The sequence below is a fragment of the Myotis myotis genome, unplaced genomic scaffold (assembly GCF_014108235.1).
Source record: "Myotis myotis isolate mMyoMyo1 unplaced genomic scaffold, mMyoMyo1.p scaffold_m19_p_1, whole genome shotgun sequence".
In the NCBI taxonomy this organism is placed as follows: domain Eukaryota; kingdom Metazoa; phylum Chordata; class Mammalia; order Chiroptera; family Vespertilionidae; genus Myotis; species Myotis myotis.
Window position 1 is genome coordinate 137,106,636 of NW_023416313.1, and position 23,095 is coordinate 137,129,730.

At 37.0% G+C, this 23,095-nt stretch overlaps 1 protein-coding gene across 10 annotated transcripts in view; it reads left to right on the forward strand.

The window, feature by feature from the left end:
• Positions 1-23,095, forward strand: part of LOC118678095 (cofilin-2) — a 156,329-nt gene that overhangs the window by 42,926 nt on the left and 90,308 nt on the right. For 6 of the 10 annotated variants that reach the window (XR_004974750.1, XM_036353229.1, XM_036353151.1 and 3 more), the window contains 10 exons: positions 5,930-6,064; positions 7,734-7,833; positions 8,533-8,699; positions 10,697-10,792; positions 11,979-12,117; positions 13,379-13,525; positions 18,376-18,471; positions 18,589-18,813; positions 20,303-20,492; positions 20,746-20,859. Coding sequence is in view for 9 of the 10 variants with exons in the window: in XM_036353229.1 (XP_036209122.1) it covers positions 5,930-6,064; positions 7,734-7,833; positions 8,533-8,699; positions 10,697-10,792; positions 11,979-12,117; positions 13,379-13,525; positions 18,376-18,471; positions 18,589-18,813; positions 20,303-20,492; positions 20,746-20,859 (1,409 nt within the window). In the remaining variant the exon portion in view is untranslated. The remainder of the gene's footprint in view (positions 1-5,929; positions 6,065-7,733; positions 7,834-8,532; positions 8,700-10,696; positions 10,793-11,978; positions 12,118-13,378; positions 13,526-18,375; positions 18,472-18,588; positions 18,814-20,302; positions 20,493-20,745; positions 20,860-23,095) is intronic. The other 4 variants (XM_036353171.1, XM_036353200.1, XM_036353182.1 and 1 more) reach the window with 3 other exon arrangements.

Genomic DNA, 23,095 nt, shown 5'->3' on the forward strand with positions numbered 1-23,095 from the left:
CACCAGGGGGCAGACGCTCAATGCAGGATTTGCCAAGCTGCGGTGACTTGGCAGCAGCGGTTCTCAGGAGGCACACCTGGGAACCAGAGAGGAGGGAGCCCAATTCCTTGCGGTACCATGTGATTCCACCTTTGGCCATGGGTTGTGTTGTTGCTGGGGCACTGTCGGCCTGAATCTGGTTTATTGTCAAGCTGCGGTGACTGCAGATGCCCTTTGAGCCCAGCACCACCCCAGGTGCGGCCAGAAGGGGAGAGACCGCGGGAGGTTGGCTCCAGGGCATGTCCAGCCTGTCTCGCCCAGGCCCGTCCAGCCGTCCACCTTCTAATTAATTTCCTTTCAGTGTGCACAAATCCATGCACCGGGCCACTGGTAAAGTTATAATATTGCAGAAATGTTCATTCAAAATTGGTTAAAAATAGCTCTTTTTACCTAGAGGCAATTTTTAGTAAATTTCTTTACATACTAGAGGCCCGATGCATGACATTCGTGCGGGGGTGTGTCACCTCAGCCCAGCCTGCGCCCTTTAGCAGTTCGGGAGTCCTTGGGGGTTATCCACCTGATGGCTTAGGCCTGCTCCCCACTAAGCCACAATTGGACATCCTTGGCACTGCCACGGAGGCGGGATAGGCTCCACTGCTGCACTCGCCAGCCATCAGCCCGGCTTGTGGCTGAGCGGCGCTCCCCCTGTGGGAGCGCACTGACCACCAGGGGACAGCTCCTGTGTTGAGCGCCTGCCCCCTGGTGGTCAGTGCGTATCATAGCAACTGGTCGTTCTGCTGTTTGGTCAATTTGCATGTTACCCTTTTATTATATAGGATTGGATTAAGTATTGCTTTTGCAATTTCTAGAATTGCTAGATGGTACAGGTACTACCACTTTTTTTCCTGATAAAAATGATTAACCAGGTGAGAATAGAAGGAAAACTTGGAAAGGGAATGGTTGTGGGGGTGGGGTAACTATAATTTCCTAATAGTGTGGTTTATGGCTCACAAAAATAGATCAAAGAACAATGCTGAAATAGATCCTACTAGATAGGAGAACAATATATATAATAAAAAGAACATCAGAGACCAATACTAAGATTATAATTTATTCATAACTGTTAAAGGAGGACAAATAAAGTTTATAAACCTCACATTGTACACTGAGTAAAAAGTTAAAGATAAAACTAATTCTTTAGAATGAGAAAAACACAAGCAGCAGTGTGGTGTTGCCAGAGGGAAGGGAGTGGGGAAGGGAGAAGGGGGTCCTAATATATGGTGACCAAACAAGATTTAACTTTGGGAGGTGAGCACATGGCACAATATACAGATTTTGTAATATAGAGACCCACACCTGATACCTATATGATCATATTGACCAATGTCACTCTAATAAATTTAATAAAAATTAAAAAATAAAATTCATTTATCAAAATACTAAAAAAAGATAGTGAATGATTAAATTACTTTATTTTTTATATTACTACTAGTGTCCCGGTGCACGGATTCATACACATTGAAAGGAAATCAATTAGAAGAAATACTTTAATATTGCTATTTGCCTTTTCTCTATAATAGAAGTGTCAACCAAATTCATGATCGACAATGACAGATTGAAACACACACGTGCGATTGGCGCCAGCGAGAACTTTATATATATCACAAATGTACGAGTCAACTTAGCCTTTTATATAGAGAGAAAAAACTTGCTTAATTAGACCTGCTTTCTGATGTAGCTAAACTTCCAGCCCAGTGAAGCACCCCAACTTCTCTTTCAGGTAATTGTCAGCAACACAGCAGTAAATATCAATACAAAGCAGATTATTATTATAGATCATGCAGGGAGAACAAAGGGTAAAATATTGAACTGCAGCAGTGTTTGACTATATTCTGTGCAGTGAGAAAACCTGAAGTCATTTTCAAGGTCCACCATTTCTTACTTTTCAGTCGGATCAAGTTTCTAAACTTTCTAAATCTTCATTTTCCGGCTAATGAAAAGAAAATAGGATACTACCAAGTCTCCAATCTACCTACTCCATGACTTCTGTTAGGATAAAATGAGATGAGGTATGGGAAAATGCTTCACAAACATATGGTTAAACTGTAAAATGTTTGCACCTGGCTATAAAGCAAGTTGTGTTCCTGGGCTGAAGAAACTGCAAGGAGGCTAGTCACTAGGGAGAGGAGACTGGGCGTTGCTACATGACATCATTACAAGGCGCCCACAGCAACCCTTTCCAGACTGGGCTGGGCTGGGCTGGGTTGTGGGCCACATTTTGTGCCATGGGGTCTTGGCAGTGTTGGCTGCAATTTGGTGGGTTGTCCCTCTGGGGTGGTGGTGGTGCCTGTGTCCCACTTGGGGGAATCCAAGTATTGGTTGGTCTGGTACCGTTTATTTTTAAATGGCCAGTGCACGTCATGGTGCACTGAGCATCTGCCCCCTGGTGGTCAGTGCACGTCATAGCTACTGGTCAGATGGACGAACACTTTAGCCTTTTATATATAGAGATAGTTTACTAGTTGATATATTTTAAAATAAATTTGATTAGTACTAATTTGAATTCACATTCTGTAATTTATCTATGATACCTTGGGTAAGTAAGTAAAATAACCTTTTGGGGCTTCACTTCTGTCTTCCTCAAGTGATGGTAGTAATATTTGTCACTAGATCAAGGGTTGGCAAACAAGCACCAGTGGGCAAATACCTGCTAGTTGCCTGCTTTTATAAATAAAGTATTTTTGGAGCACACATATAAAAAGAGAGAGAAATATTTAACACACATTGGGATAAATGCTAAATCTAAGTAAAAAAGCAATAGAATGGGTAAGGGAGATGTATTACATGCATCATAAATCAGCTATTGTATGCTTAAGATTGATTCATTTCATTATATCTAAATGTTACATCAAAAGAAAATAAATGAAAAAATAGATTAGTAATCACTAGAGACCAAGATAGATTACAGGCAGTCCTTAGGTTACGTGGGACTCAACGTATGTCATTTCGTGGTTACATCACCATCTCCCATTTATTTAAAAAAAAAAAAAAAAAGGTTCCGTCATTTCAACATATGTACATATCTGCTTTGTTTTTTATTATTTATTTACCACAAGTAAAGGTCAGGAGTTGTTATCTTTCTTTTAAATTTTTTTTACTGTTTCACTTCATTACTGCTGTGTATGTGCTCCATGCGAGTGACATAGATGCTTATGTAGGTGGGTTCCAACTTACGGCAAAAATCGCATAATGTTGTTCCCGACCTCCGATGTAACCCAAGGACCTACTGTATTTATTAAATAAAACTGGGCCCTGCCAGTGTGACTCAGTGGTTAGAGCATCGACTTGTGCACCAAAGGGTCTTGGGTTTGATTCCCAGTCAAGGGCACATACCTGGGTTACATGTTTGATCCCACACACATGTAGGAGACAGTCAATGTGTGTCTCTCACATTTATGATTTATCTTTCTGTCTCCCCTTCCGTCCACTCTTTCTAAAAATCAATGGAAAATAAATAAAATAAATCTGGGACATTTGGTTAACTAAAAAAAAAGAAAGAAATGAAACAAATCTTAATGTTATGCATTCTCTTTTTTTTTATTTTTCTCATTGATTTCAGAGAGGAAAGTAGAGGGAGAGAGAGATAGAAACATCAGTAATGAGAGAGAATCATTGATTGGCTGCCTCCAGTCTTATTGTTGAATAAGTGCTTTAGATGTCCCCTTTTCCTCCCCAGTGACCCCCTCCACTCCGCTTCTGCCCCCCCCCAATTATGCTTTATCTATGGCATTGAATATCAGATAGCCACATAAAATAATGCTTACAAGAAGTTAACAATTTGGATACTTGTGTTAAGTGATTAGAACAGTGTCTGGCATTTGGTAGGCAGTCAGTGAATATTATGTATGAATAGCTGTATATGTGTATTGTAAATAGCCAGTTGACCAGTTCCTCTAATTTACAAAGATCTCTTATATATCAACGAACAAAAACAATCCGATTGGAAAAAGTAGTGAAGGACATCAGCAGTTATTCTCCAAGGAAAATAAGCATTCAATAAACATGGAAAGAAGTTCAACTTTACTTAATAAATAAATGAAAATTAAGGTGACAGTAAACATTTTTCTCTTAGAGTATAATGAAAGATTATTAATGGATATCTGGTGCAAGCACATGCATGTACACACAGACACACACACACACACACACACACACCCTCGACAAAGCACAGTGATATTCAGTGTGGTAAATGTAGACTGTTTTAGGAATGCCTGCAAATATGCAAATACACAAAGATACTGGTATTTATGTGTGAATAAGGAACCTTAGTAATTAATAAATTAAAGCCTATTTTGACTTTTTTAAATACATATATTTGAAAAGAAACTATGTGCCTTATATTCATACTTACAGGGCAATTCTGTATATTCAGGGGTTATTTAAGTGGGATAGTAGACAACTATCTTAATGGAATCTGTGTAAAATCTTAATAGATTCTTGATTTCTGATGGCCAGAACTAATTGAGTTTTAGATGTTAAAAGCTATGTTCTAGCCAAAATGGAACTGTATAGAAAATTGAATTTCCAATAGAAGTGGTGTTTTGTTAATAATTTGAAGTTGTGTATCGTTATATTCTTACACATTTCCTGAAAGATATTTTTGTAAATGGCACATGTTTTCTTCAAGAGAAAGAAAATTCTTGGCTGGCCGGTGGGTTCAGTGGTTTAGCATCGACCTATGAATCAAGAGTTCACTGGTTCAATTCTTGGTCAGAGCACATGCCCCAGTTTTGGGCTTGATCCCCATGGGGGTGTTCAGGAGGCAGCAGATCTGTGTCTCTCTCTCATTGATGTTTGTATCTCTCTATCCCTCTCCCTTCCTCTCTCTAAAATCAATTGTGTGTGTGTGTGTGTGTGTGTGTAGATAGAGGGAGGGAGGGACGGAGGGAGGGAGGGAGGGAGGGTGAATGATAATCTTGGCAATTAGACAAAAATCATCTTCAAAATTGCTAATAAAAAATCTAGAGTTGGACATGGATAAAAATGGTGAAAAGTTCTGAATACAAGGTGAAAGGAGAGAAACTCTTAGATTTATCAGTTATTCTAGAACCACACCACTTCTGATAAAAATTAGATTGATTTTTCTGAACTAAAATTCTGAGTTGAAACTTTATAGGAATTTGTCAATATTTCTGCTTTTATCCAGGTCAACTTTAAAATTCGATACATAAAATCACCCCAGGGTAGGGGGGAGCTAAATGTTTAGCAGTTAGGAAATGGTTAAGAAAAATGTATTGGTTAATACGATGGATTTTAATGTTAAATATATGGATTATTTATTTACATAGAAAATCTCATACAGCCTAACCGGTGTGCTCAGTGGTTAGAGCATCAGCCCATGCACCAAAGGGTTGAGAGCACTTATCTGGGTTGTAGGTTCAACGCCCCCCTTCACCCAGCCCTGGTCGGGCATGTGCAGGAGGCAACCAATCTCTCTCACATCAGTATTTCTCTCTCCTTCCCTCTCCCCATCCTCCCTTCCACTCCCATTCTAAGAAAATCAATGGAAAAAAATCCTCAGGTGAGGATTAACAACAATAAAAAAAGAAAAGAAACCACATACAAAATTATTCAAAAGCAAAGCAAATAAAAAATTATTGTGTAAATGTAATTTTGAAATAGTTTTAGAATTCGAGAAACTGTTGAAACATTCTTCTTGAGTATTCATTGTATTTCAATTTGGTTTTCTTCCTAGTAAAGCTAATTAATTATGCAGGGTTTTTTTTAAGGAGCAAGTAAACTAACTAAAATATATCTTACTTCATAATAGCACAAGAAGTTTTAATGTTTTGGGCCTGGCCTAGTATGTTAGTCATATGACATGTTAGAGGATATCCACTTGTGGTTTACTAATGTGTTATTGTATCCTATGTTGTTGTTTTTTATGAAGGCATCCTCTCTTTCAACATATAAAATAGCAGACCAAGATTTTTCTTATTTTTTCCCTGATGATCCACCTACCTTTCTCTTCAGTACTGCTAACAGGAGAAGAGGGAGACCACCCAAACGAGTATCTATTAGTCAGGTAAGTAGAGAATAGATAAAAACTACCTTGTAGCTCTGAATAAAACTATTTAAAATCAAGTATTTAGCTCCCCCACCTCCATAGCCTGTAGGAAGGAACACATTCCTTCACACACACAGAAAATGTGTGTACTATATGGTGATAACTGCCCAGCAGTGAGGTTTGTAGAAGCTTCAGGTGTGAATTTTAGGCATGGCTCTCTTGCCACAGGAATTTTATACAGTGGAAGCAAGCATATAAGAATTATTAAAATGTAAACCAGGATGAAATAGAGGGAATAAATGATAGTATTGAAACATAAAGAGTATTTAATATATAAGAGATAGTAAAGCAGGCTAGAGACATTATTTTCACAAGAAATAAAGTAGAAATAAACGACATATTTTAACATTAGCCACAGAATGTTTCTGACATGTCTTTTCTCTACCTCTTACATAGTTGATGTCTATACCATCTAGTTTATAAGGATTTTGTTTTTATCTAGTGCATATTTTTTTAAGTCTCCCTTTATAGGTTACCAGTTGTTTTTTCTGGAAGATTTTTGAACTAATTTGTAGACTATAGAATTAGTTCTATGATTAAAGTTATTAAAAGTTACTATGTTACTATGATTAGGGTTATCAAAAATGCAGTTATAAGTCAGACTGAAAAGGACAAAAACTTATGAATTAAGTGGAATATAAAACAAAAAGTAAGATGAACTAACAAAACAAAAAGAAAATCATAGATATAGACAATAGAATGGTGGTTACCAGAAGTGAATTAGGTAAAGGGTGTCAAATATATGGTAACAAAGGATGCTAGACTTTGGGTGGTGAGCACACAATAGAGTATACTGATATTGAATTATAATGTTACTAGAGGCCCAGTACAAGAAAATTCATGCACTGGAGCGGGTGTCCCTCAATCCAGCCTGTGCCCTCTCACAGTCCGGGAGTCCTCAGGGGGTGTCCGGAACGGTGCCACCCCCATCACTCTGCCACTATGCTGTTGCCTCTGGGCCAATCAGGGGACGGTGCTGCCCCCATCACCCCGCTGAGGCCATCACCTGGCCTCCCTCTGCTGGAGGCAACTGGATGGGCTGATCAGGGGACAGTGCTGCCCCACCCCTGCATCACCCCTCCGCCACCACTGGTTGCTGCCCCCCACCCATCACCGTTCCCTCCCTCTGCCCACTGGCATGTACCTTGGCTGGCCTGGCGCCACCTGCTCGTCAGCCTCACCCCCTGCCAGCTGGGTGTTCCGCTGTTGGGTCAATTTGCATATTAAACTTTTATTATATGGGATTAATGGTATCCTAATAAGTATATTTTTACTTTTATGTAAATAGTTTTATTGATTTTAGGAAGAGAGAGAGAAACATCAATTTGTTGTGCCACTTATTTGTGCATTCATTAGTTGATTCTTGTATATGTCCTGACAGGAGATCAAGCCCACAACCTTGGCATATTGGGATGACTTTCTAGTCAACTGAGCTAACTGGCCAGGGCCTAAATACCATATTTTTTAAAGTTCAGTTATGCTTTAGTAAAACCTCATTTTAATATAAAGAAAGTATAATTGAGGAGGGCTATTCAATATTTTGTTTTTCTTACTGTAAAAACAAGGCAGACTGTCAGTTTGTAGAAGTTGTGGTTCTACAACCTTAGTTTCTTGGTTTGTTTTTTAGGAGGCCAGTCTTGCTAATAAACAGACTATTGGAAATTATAGGAATAAAGCTACTAAAGAAAGAGACAAACTTTTGAAACAAGAAGAAATGAAATCACTGGGTGAGTTTTAACATTCTGTCCAAAATCTGATTAGATACAGGAAACAATACTTCTCTGTGCCCGGTGGGGGATGTTTCTAAAAATGCATATTTCTGGGGTCTTTAAAAAGCATAAATCAGCTTGTTGTTTTTTTTCCCCTCTAAGTATCTATTGATTTTTATGATAAATGAGAACTCTGCTTATCTTAAATCTATTTCAAGGTATAGCGTATCCCATGTTAAACTGACCTAATGCTGAATTAAGCACAACTTGGAGTTTCTAGAGGTTACAAACTGTTTTGGGCCATTTTGTTTGAGTCCCACAGCCTTATAAAACATGGCTTCCCAAACTTGACTGTGCATATGAATCACTTGGGAACAGTATGACAAACAAAGATTCTAAATTAGTAGTTCTGTGTGACAGAAAAGATTCTGCATTTCTAAGAAGGTGATAACCTGGCTGTTGCTCTTAGGACCACACTTTGAGTAGCAGGGCTTTTAAAAGCAGGTAAATGTTTGTCCCACTGCAATAGTTTATCTTAAGCCCAGCCAACTTGCTTTTTTGGTTTTAATCACCTGCTGGCTCCCTTCAGGAATTTGTAACCCCTGTGTATCTCTGCTTATCTAATTTAACCTTAAATTATTTCAGGATTTTTATGTTACATTACAAAATACGTTGTTTTTTGTCTGTGTGCAGTTCTAACTTTGACCTTCTCCACAGCTTTTGAAAAGGCTAAATTAAAAAGAGAAAAAGCAGATGCCCTAGAAGCAAAGAAAAAAGAAAGGGAAGATAAAGAGAAAAAGAAGGAAGAGTTGAAAAAAATTGTTGAAGAAGAGAGAATGAAGAAAAAAGAAGAAAAAGAAAGGCTTAAAATAGAAAGAGAAAAGGTATTCATTTAAATATATTAGCTATGCCCTGTACATAGTTAATAGTGCTTTACACATTTGAATTCCTGGTTAATTTTCAAGTTCCTTTACCATTTTCATTCACATTTATAGTTGTGTATAGAGCACTGATAAACAATATTGATTTATCTCCCTTTTGATTTGAAAAATTTAATGAATTATTTAAAGTTCAACATGTACACACACACACACACGGGATCAAGCTCACAACCCGGTCATGACCAGGAACGGTGTCACTCAACCACTGAGCCACACCGGCCAGGCATGAGTAAAACCTTTAAAATTAGTAAAATACATAGTTAGAAAAATACAATAAAATCTGACTCAACAAGAATTATTACAGAGTTGTTATTCTATTTAAAGAATAATAAGAACATTTCAGTAAATCTTTATTATAATCTTTAGTGGTAGATACTCCTTAGAGAATTCTATAGCTGGTTTTTCCAAAGGTAGTAATAGCCACTGGTTTTCTGAGATACTCACAGGTAATCTTGGATAATCATGTCATACACAGTGCTTACTTAAATTGCCTGAAGTTCTATGGATTATTTCCATAGGCCACTGCAGGGGTACCTAATACATGTTCGTTCCGAAAAGGCAGAGATCAAAAAACACTTGTAATCTAAATGGTAACATATAGAGATAGCATTGTTAACACTTTGATTAATTTATTTCTAATCTTTATTCTGGACCTTAAAAAAGAGATCCAGCATTTATAATTTTGTGTACTTTTTTATTTAACATTATAAACATTTCTTCATGTTACTAAATTAAGTAAGGTGGAATTCTTAGTGACTGCTTAATAGTTAATCAGATAGATGTAGTTAAGTGGATTATAATTTTTGGCCCATGAATAATGATATTCTGTACAAATTTTTGAATAAATTTCCTTTTTATGGATTATGTTCCTGGATAAATTTGTAGAAGTAGAATAATGGGTCAAAGGGTAAGAACATTTTTAAAACTTTCTATACATGTACATGGGTATTTGTTTAGCAAACATGTTGTATTATTTACACTCAGCAATAGTGATGAGATTACCCATTCTATTACATCCTATAGGAATTATGTTGTAGTGGGGCAATGACTTATTTCAGCAGATTACTCAGAGCACAGTTAAGTTCTGTAACCATCTAGTCGTTTTATATTGAAAGTTTGATAAGTGCACATCTGTTTACCTTTGGTGTTTCTAAATTTCAAAGGGAAAATGTTAACATATATTAAACATTTATTGGAAAAATTATAATAAAATATACTGTGCTTTATTGGAGACTTTTTTAGTGTCAGTATTTATCTTGCAGTTTCAAATATCAAAACCAAGAAGTAAAGGTTTCAAAAGACCCAAGTGAGCAAGAGAAATGGCCTGTATTAAAAAGAAAGAGAGGGGTAGGGGAGGCTAGGGGACTGGCAAGGGCGGGGGGGAAAAAAAGGAAAAAAAAAAAAAGGACACATGTAATACCCTTTGTAATACTTTAAGCAATTAAAAAAAAAAAAAGAAATTTACCAACTGTATTCTAATATTGCTTTTACTTACTGCTCCCTCTGTGTATCTCTAGTCTGTCAAGTTTAAATGAATCTTGAAAATGACAAATATATTGCAAATATAAGGGGAGGTTTTATTTTAGGTACTCTAATAATTTGTTACCTACTTTGTCAGGATCTAATTGATTTGAAGTATGGGGAGAGCTGCTATAGGCAGAGCCAGGTTGAATTAATACTTATCTAAGCACTACTGTGTTAGACATTTTCCATCTTTGTAGCAGTTATGTCAGATAGGCATTGTTTTGATCAGTGGTTCTAACACTTTAGCATGCATAAAAAATCACTAGAAAGACTTCTTAAAACATTAATTGTTGGGGCCCAACCCCAGAGTAGATCTGGGGTAGGGCCCAAGTATTTGTATTTTTACCAGTTTCCAGATGATACTGATGCTGCCTTATGAATTTCTTATAAGAATTTCTATTAACCTTTTGTTCTAGGAAAGAGAGAAGTTACGTGAAGAAAAGCGAAAATATATAGAACACTTAAAACAGTGGAATAAACCTAGAGAAGATATGGAATGTGATGATCTTAAGGTATAAGTATGTTATGTGATGTTTCACACACCCATGTTCTTTGTGCCCTATGTAGCTTTGTTGATGAAATATTTCTTTCTTATTAATAATGGCCTCTTTATATTTAACTGAGAGGAAATAGTTGAGCAAATGCTATATTTAGAGTTTCAAGGTAGCATTTCCTAACAAGCTTTGATAATGATTTTTTTTAAATATATTTTTATTTATTTTAAAGAGGAAGGGAATGAGAGAGAGAGAGGGAGAAAGAAACATCAATTATGAGAGAAAATCATTGATAGGCTGCCTCCTGCACACCCCCTTCTGGGGATTGAGCCCGCAACCTGGGCATGTGCCCTGACCAGGAATCTAACCGTGACCTCCTGGTTCATAGGTCGACACTCAACCACTGAGCCACACTGGCTGGGCGATAATGATTTTTATCCTGCAGAATAATTGGTCAATCATGTGATCCTTGATAATCTAATAACCAGTGGGGCCAGGCATGCATTTTTAGCTTTATTGCTAGATAAAGAATTCTTCCATGCCCTGGCCAGGTGGCTCAGTTGGTTGGAGCATCATCCTGTACACCAGAGGGTTGCAAGTTTGATCCCCAGTCATGGTGCCTATGGGAGGCAATCGATCTATCTGATCGATGTTTCTCATTTTGATTTTTCTCTCTTCGCCCACCCCCGTTCATCTCTCTTTAAAATCAATGAAAGTATATCCTCAGGGGAGGATTAAAAAAAAATTATTTCTGTCTCCAGAAATGATCACAATATTCAAACCAAGCTCATTCAGCTCAGTGTATAAGAAAACATTTCTAAGTCAGTAAGTGGCAGATTAATTCTGTTCCATATCTTAAGGAGATCCCATATTGAAGATAATATTGATACAACTGTCTTGACCTCAGAATCTAGGTTAAAAGTTCCTCTTAACTAGAAAATGTAGTCAAAAATACACTTCAACCTAAAGTTATTTTCTTAATTTGATGAAGGAAAAAATACTTAGAAACTGGTTTAGTAAAGTTGGAATAAGGCCAGAACATCTGTAATTTTAAAAGTTCTAAAGGTGATTGTTGAAAACATTCAGGGTTGAAAACCACTAGTTACATGAAATAATTCTTATTCGGTAAAGAGTATATCATATCTACTTTTTACAACTTCCTACAGTTGATTCAAATAGTTACATAAATTGTTTAATCTTGCAGGAACTTCCAGAACCAACTCCAGTGAAAACTAGACTACCTCCTGAAATCTTTGGTGATGCTCTGATGGTTTTAGAGTTCCTTAATGCATTTGGGGAACTTTTTGATCTTCAAGATGAATTTCCTGAGGGAGTAACCCTAGGCAAGTGCTTTTGTTGTGTTATAGTTCACCCTAAAATTAGTGGCTTTAAAGAACAAATTATTATCTCTCAAGTTCTGTGGAATCACTGGACCTACTTCTCTAGTCCTCTCTAGTTACTGTCAGACAGTGGCTGGAAATGGAATCATCTCAAGGCTTACCTGGCTACATGTTCAAGATGGCTTCTTTACACGCATGTTTGGTGCCTTGGCGCTCCTCCACATGCATCCCACTCCATCAGAGTAGCCTACACTTCTTATGTGTCAACTGAGGGCTCCAAGAGTCAGGACACAGAAACTGCCAGCCTTCTTAAATGCGAGGCCTGGAACTGGCAAGCCCTGTTTCTGCCCTATTCCATTGGTCAGGCCTGCTCGTATTCAAGGGGGTGAAAGAATAGACCTCACTTCCTGAGAGTGGCCTGGTAAGTAAGTGCAAGGAAGGAAGAAATTGACATCAGTCATATTTGAAAACAAGTTGATGCCTACCTTTAATTTGTGATTCTGCTTTGCCTCTGTACTTACATACTTTAATTTGTATGAACTTCATTTTTAAGAGCTAACTTAGTATGATTAGAGCTTTGGCTCCTATTTTGGATCTTCTCCTGTGAAATGCTAAAATAATGTCTTAAGATCCAACTAAAGACCTCAAAGACAGAATAATAATGTCACTCTTATTTCAATAAGAGTGTATTCTCCACGAGGGCTTTTACATTCCCTAAATTTCTCTTTCTGAGCTAGGTTAGGTATGAGTCATTCTTATAGGTCTAAATAATGCTGGTTTAGGTAAGATGAATTTGATGAGAGACATTTATAACTTGGATTTGATATTAGGGTTACACCTAACTTGATTACCTCTCCTTTGCACTATTTGGTAAAAGTAATGTCCCACATAGCTCTTAAGAACAGTGGGGCAACAATAACAAATCTTTACATTGTTATTCAAATTAGAGTAAAATCATAATTTTAAAGATGTACCTTAATTTACACCTCAAGTTTAAACTTAGGTGAAATATTGTATTGACCTACTGAGTCTAATTTGGCTTTCTTGAATGTGGTGATTTGGGCCTATGATTTTATTGGAATTTATAGTAATCATAATTGGGGGATTTTATTTTACCTAATGCTTGGCTCTACTTTGATAAATGGGCATTTAAAAAATAATTACATAGGCTATTGTTGATTGAAATGTTTATTATTCCATTGGAGTTGATTTTTTTCAGTACATGAACAGAACTTTAAATTGATTTTAAACATTTTATTCACAGAAGTGTTAGAGGAAGCTCTTGTAGGAAATGACAGTGAAGGCCCACTATGTGAATTGCTTTTTTTCTTCCTGACTGCCATCTTCCAGGCGATAGCTGAAGAAGAAGAGGAAGTTGCCAAAGAGCAAATAACTGATGCTGACACCAAAGGTCAGAATTCATATTATTGTTGATTGGTAGTGGCTTTGTAGTGATACTCATTTTTGAAGGTTATTTTAAAATTATCTTGGCTTTTACATTTATAAGACATAGTTGTTCAAGTTACCAAATTCTTGAGTCATATACTAGGAATACAATATCAGTTGTTTTATAAAATCTTTCTTTTGATGTATCCTGTGTCTGATGACCTTGAAAATATTTTCTCCCTGATCTATCTTGCTTTTTATTCCATTAGATTTCTCCTATGATATAGTATCATTATAGATTTCATTGACTAGTATCTGTAATTCCAAGAGATTCCTCTAGTTGCACTGTTTTGCCCCACCTAAGGAAATACTTTTACTGTTGTTATTAATACCTTAAATTGAAAATACTACTGCTGATTTCATTTCAGATCTGACAGTTTTAAGATCAGAGTTAAGTAAAATTTAATTTTTTTAATTTCGCTACTTAGTTTGAACTAAAAATCTTGCTCTTTAAATTTTGTGTACCTAAATATCTGGAGTCAGTGTGTGGCACATATTAATGTAGGGATAATTCTTGGATAAACCCTTTTTTATTTTTAATATTTTGTTCAGGATTTTCCTCAATCAGAGGAATTGTTAAGCCATATTAAGAGATTGATTTGGCTTCCTAAATAATACTCTCTGAACTTTGCCACCTATGAGATTTAGGATCAAAAGCTTTATTAAACACTAATGTACTATATACAAATTCACAATAAGAAATAACTTGGGAGACATCTTGATAGCAGAATCTTGGTACAAAAAGGTAGGAAATTCCTTCATTCAAATAGTATTTCTGGCCTTAGATAATTTGAGCTCATTTTCCTTTATGCTGGTCCTTGGAGCAACAGGATAATGATGAGTATGCATACAATGTTGGTTGCTTTGGGTTTTATAGCCTGAGTTCAAGTAAAATATATTCTATAGCTTGAGTGCTAATCACCATAGATCCCTTATCAAGGCCATTTTAGCAATGTGGTCCCTGTTGTCATCACAGATAACTTAGTCAATTAAACGAGATTCTACGAAAGGGAAGATAGAAGGGTAAATCCATTTTTAAAACATCTAAAGTTTATGTAAGATGACATGCACCAATACTAAAGATGGATTATCTAAGACAGACAATGTAGCACATAATCATTCTTGTAGCAATTAGTTGCCTTAATCACCAATAACATCACAGGGTTATTGACCAAGTTCTGACCTTAATACAGGACATGAAACTGTAGTATTTAATTCAGGAATTGAAGCAGATGAAATCCCGATGACAAAAAGTGGGTGACAAGAAAATTTTGTTGGAAAATCCCCTGTGTAAAGGGAAAATATATGTGACTATTGGTATTTGTATTGTCATTATATTTTGTTTTCATGATTTGTTTGATCTGTAATTTCTATAGCTCTACTCCTTTGTAGAGCTGTCTATACATATAAATGTAAGGTCTCTGAATAAGTATTGGCCATTAAATAAAGGTTGTAATGCTCCTTTTGAAAATATTTATTTAAATGTTAGGGAGGGTAAAAAACACACTTGGGAATTTTTCACCTTTCTCTCACTTCCTTATTATTTTTCACCACACTTTATATAGTTATTTCAGTTTCTATAAGAGCCCTAGATTGTTCCCCCAGGTATCTTTCATTTAGTCCTCCCATTCAGTAACAAAAAAGCCTTTCCACAGTTTTCCTAAAGCAATGGAATAGTCATATGGGATTGAATGTTCTCTTGCTTACTCTTTAGCTGGTCTTAATAGTAAGGTATTTTCCTGCTATTTCCAGAAAGGGGGAAATTGGGCAGAAGAGAAAAATATGAATTTACCCTAGTGATGAGAAAACAGGTTCACTGAAATTATTTACTGAAGATTACATAGATAATAAGTGATATAAATATTATATATGCATTATTTCATGTAATCCTCCTTGTCACCCTTGATGAGGTAGATATGATTATTTTCTGCCTTTTACATATAAAGAAACTTAGACTTAAGGAGTTTAATTAATTTGCCTAAAGACACATAGCTAATAAGAAAGTGATGGGATACAAACTCTGGCAATGCTATAAGGGCAAAGAAGTTGAAATGTTGAATATTTGTTTCCCTAACATGGCCATAAATTTATCTGTATTCAAGAAGATCTAATTACTTTGCCCCTGGTCTCTGTTATATCAAATCTTGGAAGTTTTTACCAGCAGTTTTTAAAATCTTATATTAAAAATATCTATTCCTCACTTTAATATTACATCATAAACTTGAAAGCCCTTCAGAGCATAGGAATAAGAGCATCCTCCTTATCCTATCTAATAAAGAGGGAATATGCTAATTGACCCTCACACCATCACAAAGATGGCAGTGCCCACAGCCATAAGGAGGGAATATGCTAATTGACTGCCACGCCCTCAAAGATGGCAGCCCCCACAGCCACAAGATGGCGGTGCCCAGTCCCCTCAGTTCCCTAACCGCCCAGGGGCCAGCCTGAGGCACAGACAAGCCTCAGATGTTGGCTGCCCAGCTGCCCAGGGCTGCCTGAGGCTCAGGTAACCAGGGCCAGCCAAGGCTTGCGCTGCCGGCAGTGGCAGCAGCACAGGTATGATGGGGGTGTCACCTTCCCCTGATCACCGGGTCGCCTTCCGCCCCTGAGGGCTCCCAGACTGTGAGAGGGGGCAGGCCAGGCTGAGGACCCCCCCCCTCCAGTGCATGACTTTTCATGCACTGGGCCTCTAGTATAGAATAGTTTTGTATGTTGTTTGGGGTTGGAATGTTATGTACATAATTCTAGTTTACTATGATATAAGAGTATCTTTTAGATAGCCATAACACATAAAGTTCAAGTGTAGATTCTCTTGGTATGATGTGCCCAGATGACCAGCTCTAGGCAAATCTTAGAGCAGCGGTCACCAACCGGGGGTCCGCGGACCTCTGGTGGTTCGTGAGGTCCAAAAGGTTGGCGACCGCTGTCCTAGAGTGATATTTAAAGTTTCTGGAGAGTACCATTTGGTAAATAAATTGAGTTAAGTAATATTTTACATGTTAATATAACACAATTAAAAGTAAATTGTTATTTTATTGGATGTCCATTTCCTAAGCCTTTAAATAGTAGGTTGAATGTGTGATTGCTGCAAAGGAAGAGAGCCAATACACTTTTACAGCTCACAACTAGGACTGTTGTTAATTTTACAGTGCCTATTAATTTTGTTTATTTGTCTTTAAGTAGAATGGAAATTGAAAAAGTTTTAGGTCTAGTATTTTCCTGGTGAGGAAGAATATAAAGTCTGTTTTTGGACTAGATTCGTGGCTTGGTAAGAAGTTCTGCATATATGTAAAATTTAGTCAGGTAATTTCTCCTGAGTGGTATTGTTTATTCTTAAGTGCCATGAAATTATCAATGATTGTAATCAGACAGGATATCAGAGCTGCCTTTTTCCTTTAGTAAAGCACAGCAGTTCTGTTTTCTAAGGTTTATTTTGTGAGCTTGTGAACTTTGGGGAGGAAATCATATAGTAGAAAGTTAATGAATCACAGAACCAGTTTAGCCTAGGGATTTTCCAAACTAATCCATAGAATCCTTCAGGTTGTACAGGGGTTCCTTGGTGCCACTGCAGGAGAGCTGGAAAGATGAATGTGCAGGATTGTCATCTCCATAACCCTACTTTAACAAGGGCATATTTTATCTCTTTTATAATGGAATTCCAAGAAATAATTTGAAAACTGCTGATCTAGACTTACCGCATCCAGAAAAAAGAAACCAATTAAGTGACTTTTCTAAAGACTACATAACAAGGAACTAGAGACTGACTGCAGAAGCCTAAAACTAGACTATGCATGATTTGATTCTTAGTCTGAAGCTGGGTCCACTGTACTGTGACATAGGCTTAAGTTTTGTAAGCTTAAAGTTTTTCATAGTTGACACTCATTTTTTGTCATCTCTGTATTACAATTAGAAATAATTATATATGCTCTAAATACATTTGTGCTTGTTGATTTGCTCATTAGTCCTATTTGTAAGCTAAGCACTGTTTTCAAAGCTAAAGCAATTTACTTAGAAAATACAGGAAAATCTTCCTATTGTTTTTTAGATTGGAGAGTTTTCAAAATCAAAGCAAAATTTAAATGTATAGGATAAATCAATGGTTAAGTGACAGCAGTGCTGTCTTTAAATTCTTTTAGCTCTTTTTCTTTGCTGGTTTTGTGATGATTACAACCTATACTTTGTTATGATTCAATCTTAAGATATTTAAAAAAGATTGGATATCTTTGTCAGCTGGTGTGACAGAGTGGTTGAAAGTATCAACCTATGAACCAGAAGATCATGGTTCAATTTCCTGTCAGGGCACATGCCCAGGTTGTGGGCTCAATCTCCAGTGTGGGGCATGCAGGAAGCAGCTGATCAATGATTCTCTCTCATCATTGATGTTTCTATCTCACTTTCCCTCTCCCTTCCTCTCTGAATCAGTAAGAATATATATATTTTTTAAAGATTGGATATTTTCAAGTGGATTTTTATTTTCAAAGTAGTATTTTCCAAAGTTATATTGAGCGAATGATTTGTTTTTCATTTTCAAGTATATTTTACCTTTTTTTGGAAGGTGTATGTGCATGTTGCTGGTAACTTGGAAGTTGTCTTCTCTATGTTAAGTAAGGAAAATATTAATATGTAGTGCATGTCGCAGGATTTAGAGTTTTAGATGGAGAGTAGGCAGAATATAAATGATGCTTGTACCTAGTGTTGGTTCTTTTGAGGTGTGTGAATATTAAGCTGTTTGCTGTTTCATCATTGTGAAAGGTCATTGTTCCCAAATATTCCAGCTTTGATTTGCACTAGAATAAAGTGTTTATTTCCTTAAAGATTTAACAGAGGCTTTGGATGAAGATGCAGACCCCACAAAATCTGCACTGTCTGCAGTTGCATCTTTGGCAGCTGCTTGGCCCCAGTTGCACCAGGGTATGTGTGGGCTTTTTTTTTATTGGCTTTTTATTTTTAATTTTATAAAGGTACATTTTACATTGCTGAGAATTTATGGTTTACATTCTAAATGACTATTTTCATTTTTAACTATAGGCTGCAGTTTGAAAAGTTTGGATCTTGATAGCTGCACCCTTTCTGAAATCCTCAGACTGCACATCTTAGCTTCAGGTGCTGATGTAACATCAGCAAATGCAAAGTACAGATATCAAAAACGAGGAGGATTTGATGCTACAGATGATGCCTGTATGGAGCTTCGTTTAAGCAATCCCAGTTTAGTAAAGAAACTGTCAAGCACTTCAGTATACGATTTGACACCAGGTAAACTTTACAAGTTGGAATTTGTATAACCTTTCCACTTTCTACTCTCTTATGTCTCTTACACCCAGAAAACTAGTTAATGAGATATTTTAGATGATAAGTAGTTTTAAAAGAGAAAGAGAAAATACAGTCTTTAAAAAAAAAGTGTTGGGCCATGACCGGTTTGGCTCAGTGGACAGAGCGTTGGCCTGCAGACTGAAGGGTCCCAGGTTCGATTCCGGTCAAGGGTATGTACCTTGGTTGCGGGCACATCCCCCGTAGGAGGTGTGCAGGAGGCAGCTGATCGATGTTTCTCTCTCATCGATGTTTCTAATGCTCAATCCCTCTCCCTTCCTCTCTGTAAAAAATCAATAAAATATATACTTAAAAAAAAAGTGTTGGAATACCAATAGTGCCATATGTTGAAACTACTATTGTTCATATTATCTTTAATTATTTAGGATTTTCTTTTCTTTTTTATTTGGGTTTTCTATTTAAATTTTATTTTTTATTTTTTATTTTATTTATTGCTTAAAGTATTACAAAGGGTATTACATATGCGTCCATTTTTTAAATTTTTTTTTTGATTTGTCTACTGAATCTACTAAGTTTAAAAGGATAAGTGAGAATTAGCTTTCATTTTTATTAGTATATCAGAAGTTTAAGCTGTAACTTCTAAATTCCAACACTTGCTTGCTTGAATAAGTGTTTGAGGTTTGAGAAACAGTATACAAATTAGTTATTTTTCACTGCCTTTTAAAATAAAAAAATTGTAATATACAAATATATAGAGTTTAATTTTATATGATTAAGAAAACAGGACATAGAGGACTTTAATTCCTACCATTCATATAGTTTTTATAATTTATGCTAGTGTTTCTGAGCGGTCTTTTCAGAGTAGCAATTTGCCTATTGCCATTTTAAAGAAAGTTCATGTGATTATAATTTAGTTTTGATTTGAACTTTATATATGAGCCTAAAAATTAAAACTTGAAAAATAATTCTTTGTAGTTAGAAGTTTTCCCATGCCGTAGCCAGTTTGGCTCAGTAGATAGAGCATCTGCCCATGGACTAAAGGGTCATGGATTTGATTCTGGTCAAGGTCACATACCTCAGCTTGCAGGCTCTATCCCTGGCCCCGACTGAGGCCCCTTATGGGAGGCAATCATGTGTCTCTCTTACATCAATGTTTCTCTCTCTGTGTCTCTCCCACTCCCTTCCACTCTCTCTAAAAAAAATCAATGGAAAAATATCCTCAGGTCAAGTGAGGATTAAAAAAATTTTTTGTCATGTCTATTTCACTAGTATATGAGGTAGTCATTAGTATTTGAAATGCCTTATATAGCACATAACTGTTAAATTTGACTCAATGTTGCTTTTTTTCTGAAGACATGCCATTTACATGTATGATCTTAAGAGACTTTCCCTTATTCATTCTTAAACATTTTCACATTGCACCACAAATTAAAATTTTTCAAACATAATTTATTTTTTGTCATTGATAATACAGAAGTTATTTACCAATTTTTGACAGGAGAAAAAATGAAGATACTTCATGCTCTCTGTGGGAAACTACTGACCCTAGTTTCTACTAGGGATTTTATTGAAGATTATGTTGATATATTACGACAGGCCAAGCAGGAGTTCCGAGAGTTAAAAGCAGAACAACACCGAAAAGAACGGGAAGAAGCAGCTGCTAGGTAAGAGACAATTATTGTCAGTTGTGCCAATGAAAGCTATTTATGTTTTTGCATCTATTCTAGAACCATATTTCACATAGGGCTGTAATATGACATTGGTTCACACTGATGTTTTCTGGCTTTACTAAGAGGTTATAAATGGATTGCTACATTATGGTTTTGTGATAACGTTTGCATGACTAATTTGATGATTAACGGTAAGATGCTAAAAGTTAAAAACATCTGATAGACTATAATTTTTTTTTACTTTCAGAATTCGTAAAAGGAAGGCAGAGAAACTTAAGGAGCAAGAACAAAAAATGAAAGAAAAACAAGAAAAACTGAAGGAAGATGAGCAAAGAAATTCAACTGCAGATATGTCAATTGGGTATGCTTTGAATTACACTGTTTATCTTGTTATCCATAAAGAATAAGAATAAAAATCAGCACCTTGAACTCTAAAAGACTTTCAGAATTTTTAGAAAACTAGTATTCTATAGATACAATAACTGTGTTGTGAGCCTATGAAAGTTACGTAGTATAGACAGCCCTTAGTATATGTGTTATGTGGTTTTTGTTTGTGTGTGTTTTATGTTTATTGTTGAGATTATTACAGATGTCCCTCTTTTTTCCCCCCATTGCCCACCTCCACCTCGTTCCCGCCCCACCCCAGGCCTTTGCCACCCTAATTGTCTGAGTCCATAGGTAATGCATATATGCATATAAGATCTTTGTTTAATCTCTTCCCACCTCTCCGCCCACTCCTTCGGAGAATCGTCAGTCTGTTCCATTTCCGTGCCTCTGATTCTATTTTATTCACCAGTTTATTCTGTTCATTAGATTTCTTATTTGTTTATTTTGATTTTTAGATTTAATTATTGATAGGTATGTATTTGTTATCATTTTGTTGTTCATATTTTTTTATCATTTTCTTCTTCCTCTTCTTAAAGAATACCCTTCAACATTTCATGTAATACTGGTTTGATGGTGATGAACTCCTTTAGCTTTTTCTTGTCTGTGAAGCTCTTTATCTGAACTTCAACTCTAAATGATAGCTTTGCTGGGTAGAGTAATCTTGGCTGTAGGTTCTTGCTATTCATCACTTTGAATATTTCTTGCCACTCCCTTCTGGCCTGCATAGTTTCTGTTGAGAAATCAGCTGACAGTTGTATGGGCATTCCCTTGTAGGTAACTAACTGCTTTTCTCTTGCTGCTTTTAAGATTCTCTCTTTGTCTTTTGCCCTTGGCATTTTAATTAGGATGTGTCTTGGAGGGGTCCACTTTGGATTCATCTTGTTTGGGGTTCTCTGTGCTTCCTGGACTTGTAAGTCTATTTCTTTCACCAGGTAGGGCAAGTTTTCTTCAAATAGGTTTTCAATATCTTGCTTTCTCTCTTCCTCTGGCACCCCCATAAAGCAGATGTTGGTACACTTGAAGTTGTCCCAGAGGCTCCTTACACTATCTTCATATTTTTGGAATCGTTTTTCTTTTTGCTCTTCTGGTTGGGGAATCGTTTTTTTTTTTTGCTCTTCTGGTTGGGTGTTTTTTGCTTCTTTGTATTTCAAATTATTGATTTGATTCTCGGGATCCTCTAGTCTACTGTTGATTCCCTGTATATTATTCTTTTTTTTTTTTTTTAATATATTTTATTGATTTTTTACAGAGAGGAAGGGAGAGAGACAGAGAGCCAGAAACATCGATGAGAGAGAAACATCGATCAGCTGCCCCCTGCACATCCCCCACTGGGGATATGCCCGCAACCCAGGCACATGCCCCTGACCGGAACCGAACCCGGGACCCCTCAGTCCGCAGACCGACGCTCCATCCACTGAGCCAAACCGGCTTTGGCCCTGTATATTATTCTTTATTTCAGTCAGTATATGCTTAATTTCTGACTGGTCCTTTTCCATTTTTTTTATCATTAAGATCCTTGAAGGTCTCACTAAATCCCTTGGAGGTTTCTAGAAGATTGTTGAGTAACCTTAAAACCGTGGTTTTGAACTCTATATCTAGTAGTTTCTTTCTTCCATTTCTTTCATTTATGACATGCTTCTTTGTCTCCACATTATGGCTGCTCCCCTGTGTTTGTTTCTATGTATTGGTTAGAGCTACTATGTCTCCTGAAGTTGGTGGCCTTATGTAGTAGGTGTCCTGTAGGGCCCAGTGGCTCAGCCTCCACAGTTACCTGAGCCAGGCACTCGAGGTGCACCCCTGTGTGGGCTATGAGCACAGTCTTGTTGTAGTTGAGCCTTGATTGCTGTTGGTGTCACTGGGAGGAATTGACCTCCAGGCTAATTGGCTGTGAGAACCAGCTGTGACTACAGTGGGAGAGCTACTGTGCAGGAGACACCCCTATGGAGAAGATCTTGCTTCTGTGGGGCTTTGGTGCTCACTGAGTCTACTGCTTGAGTGTGTCACTTATGAATGTGAAGAGTTGTAATCTGGTATGGTCTCACACTGACCACTGGGTACAGTGGCTCTTGGTCTCCAAGGAGGTGCAAAGTCAGCCACTGCCTGGCCCACCCAGCAGTAGCTACAGAGAGATCTACAGATTTCTCCTCTTTGTATCAGGTTTGGAAGTGCCCAGATGAGGCCCAGCTCTGAAGCAAGGCAGGCTGGTTCTG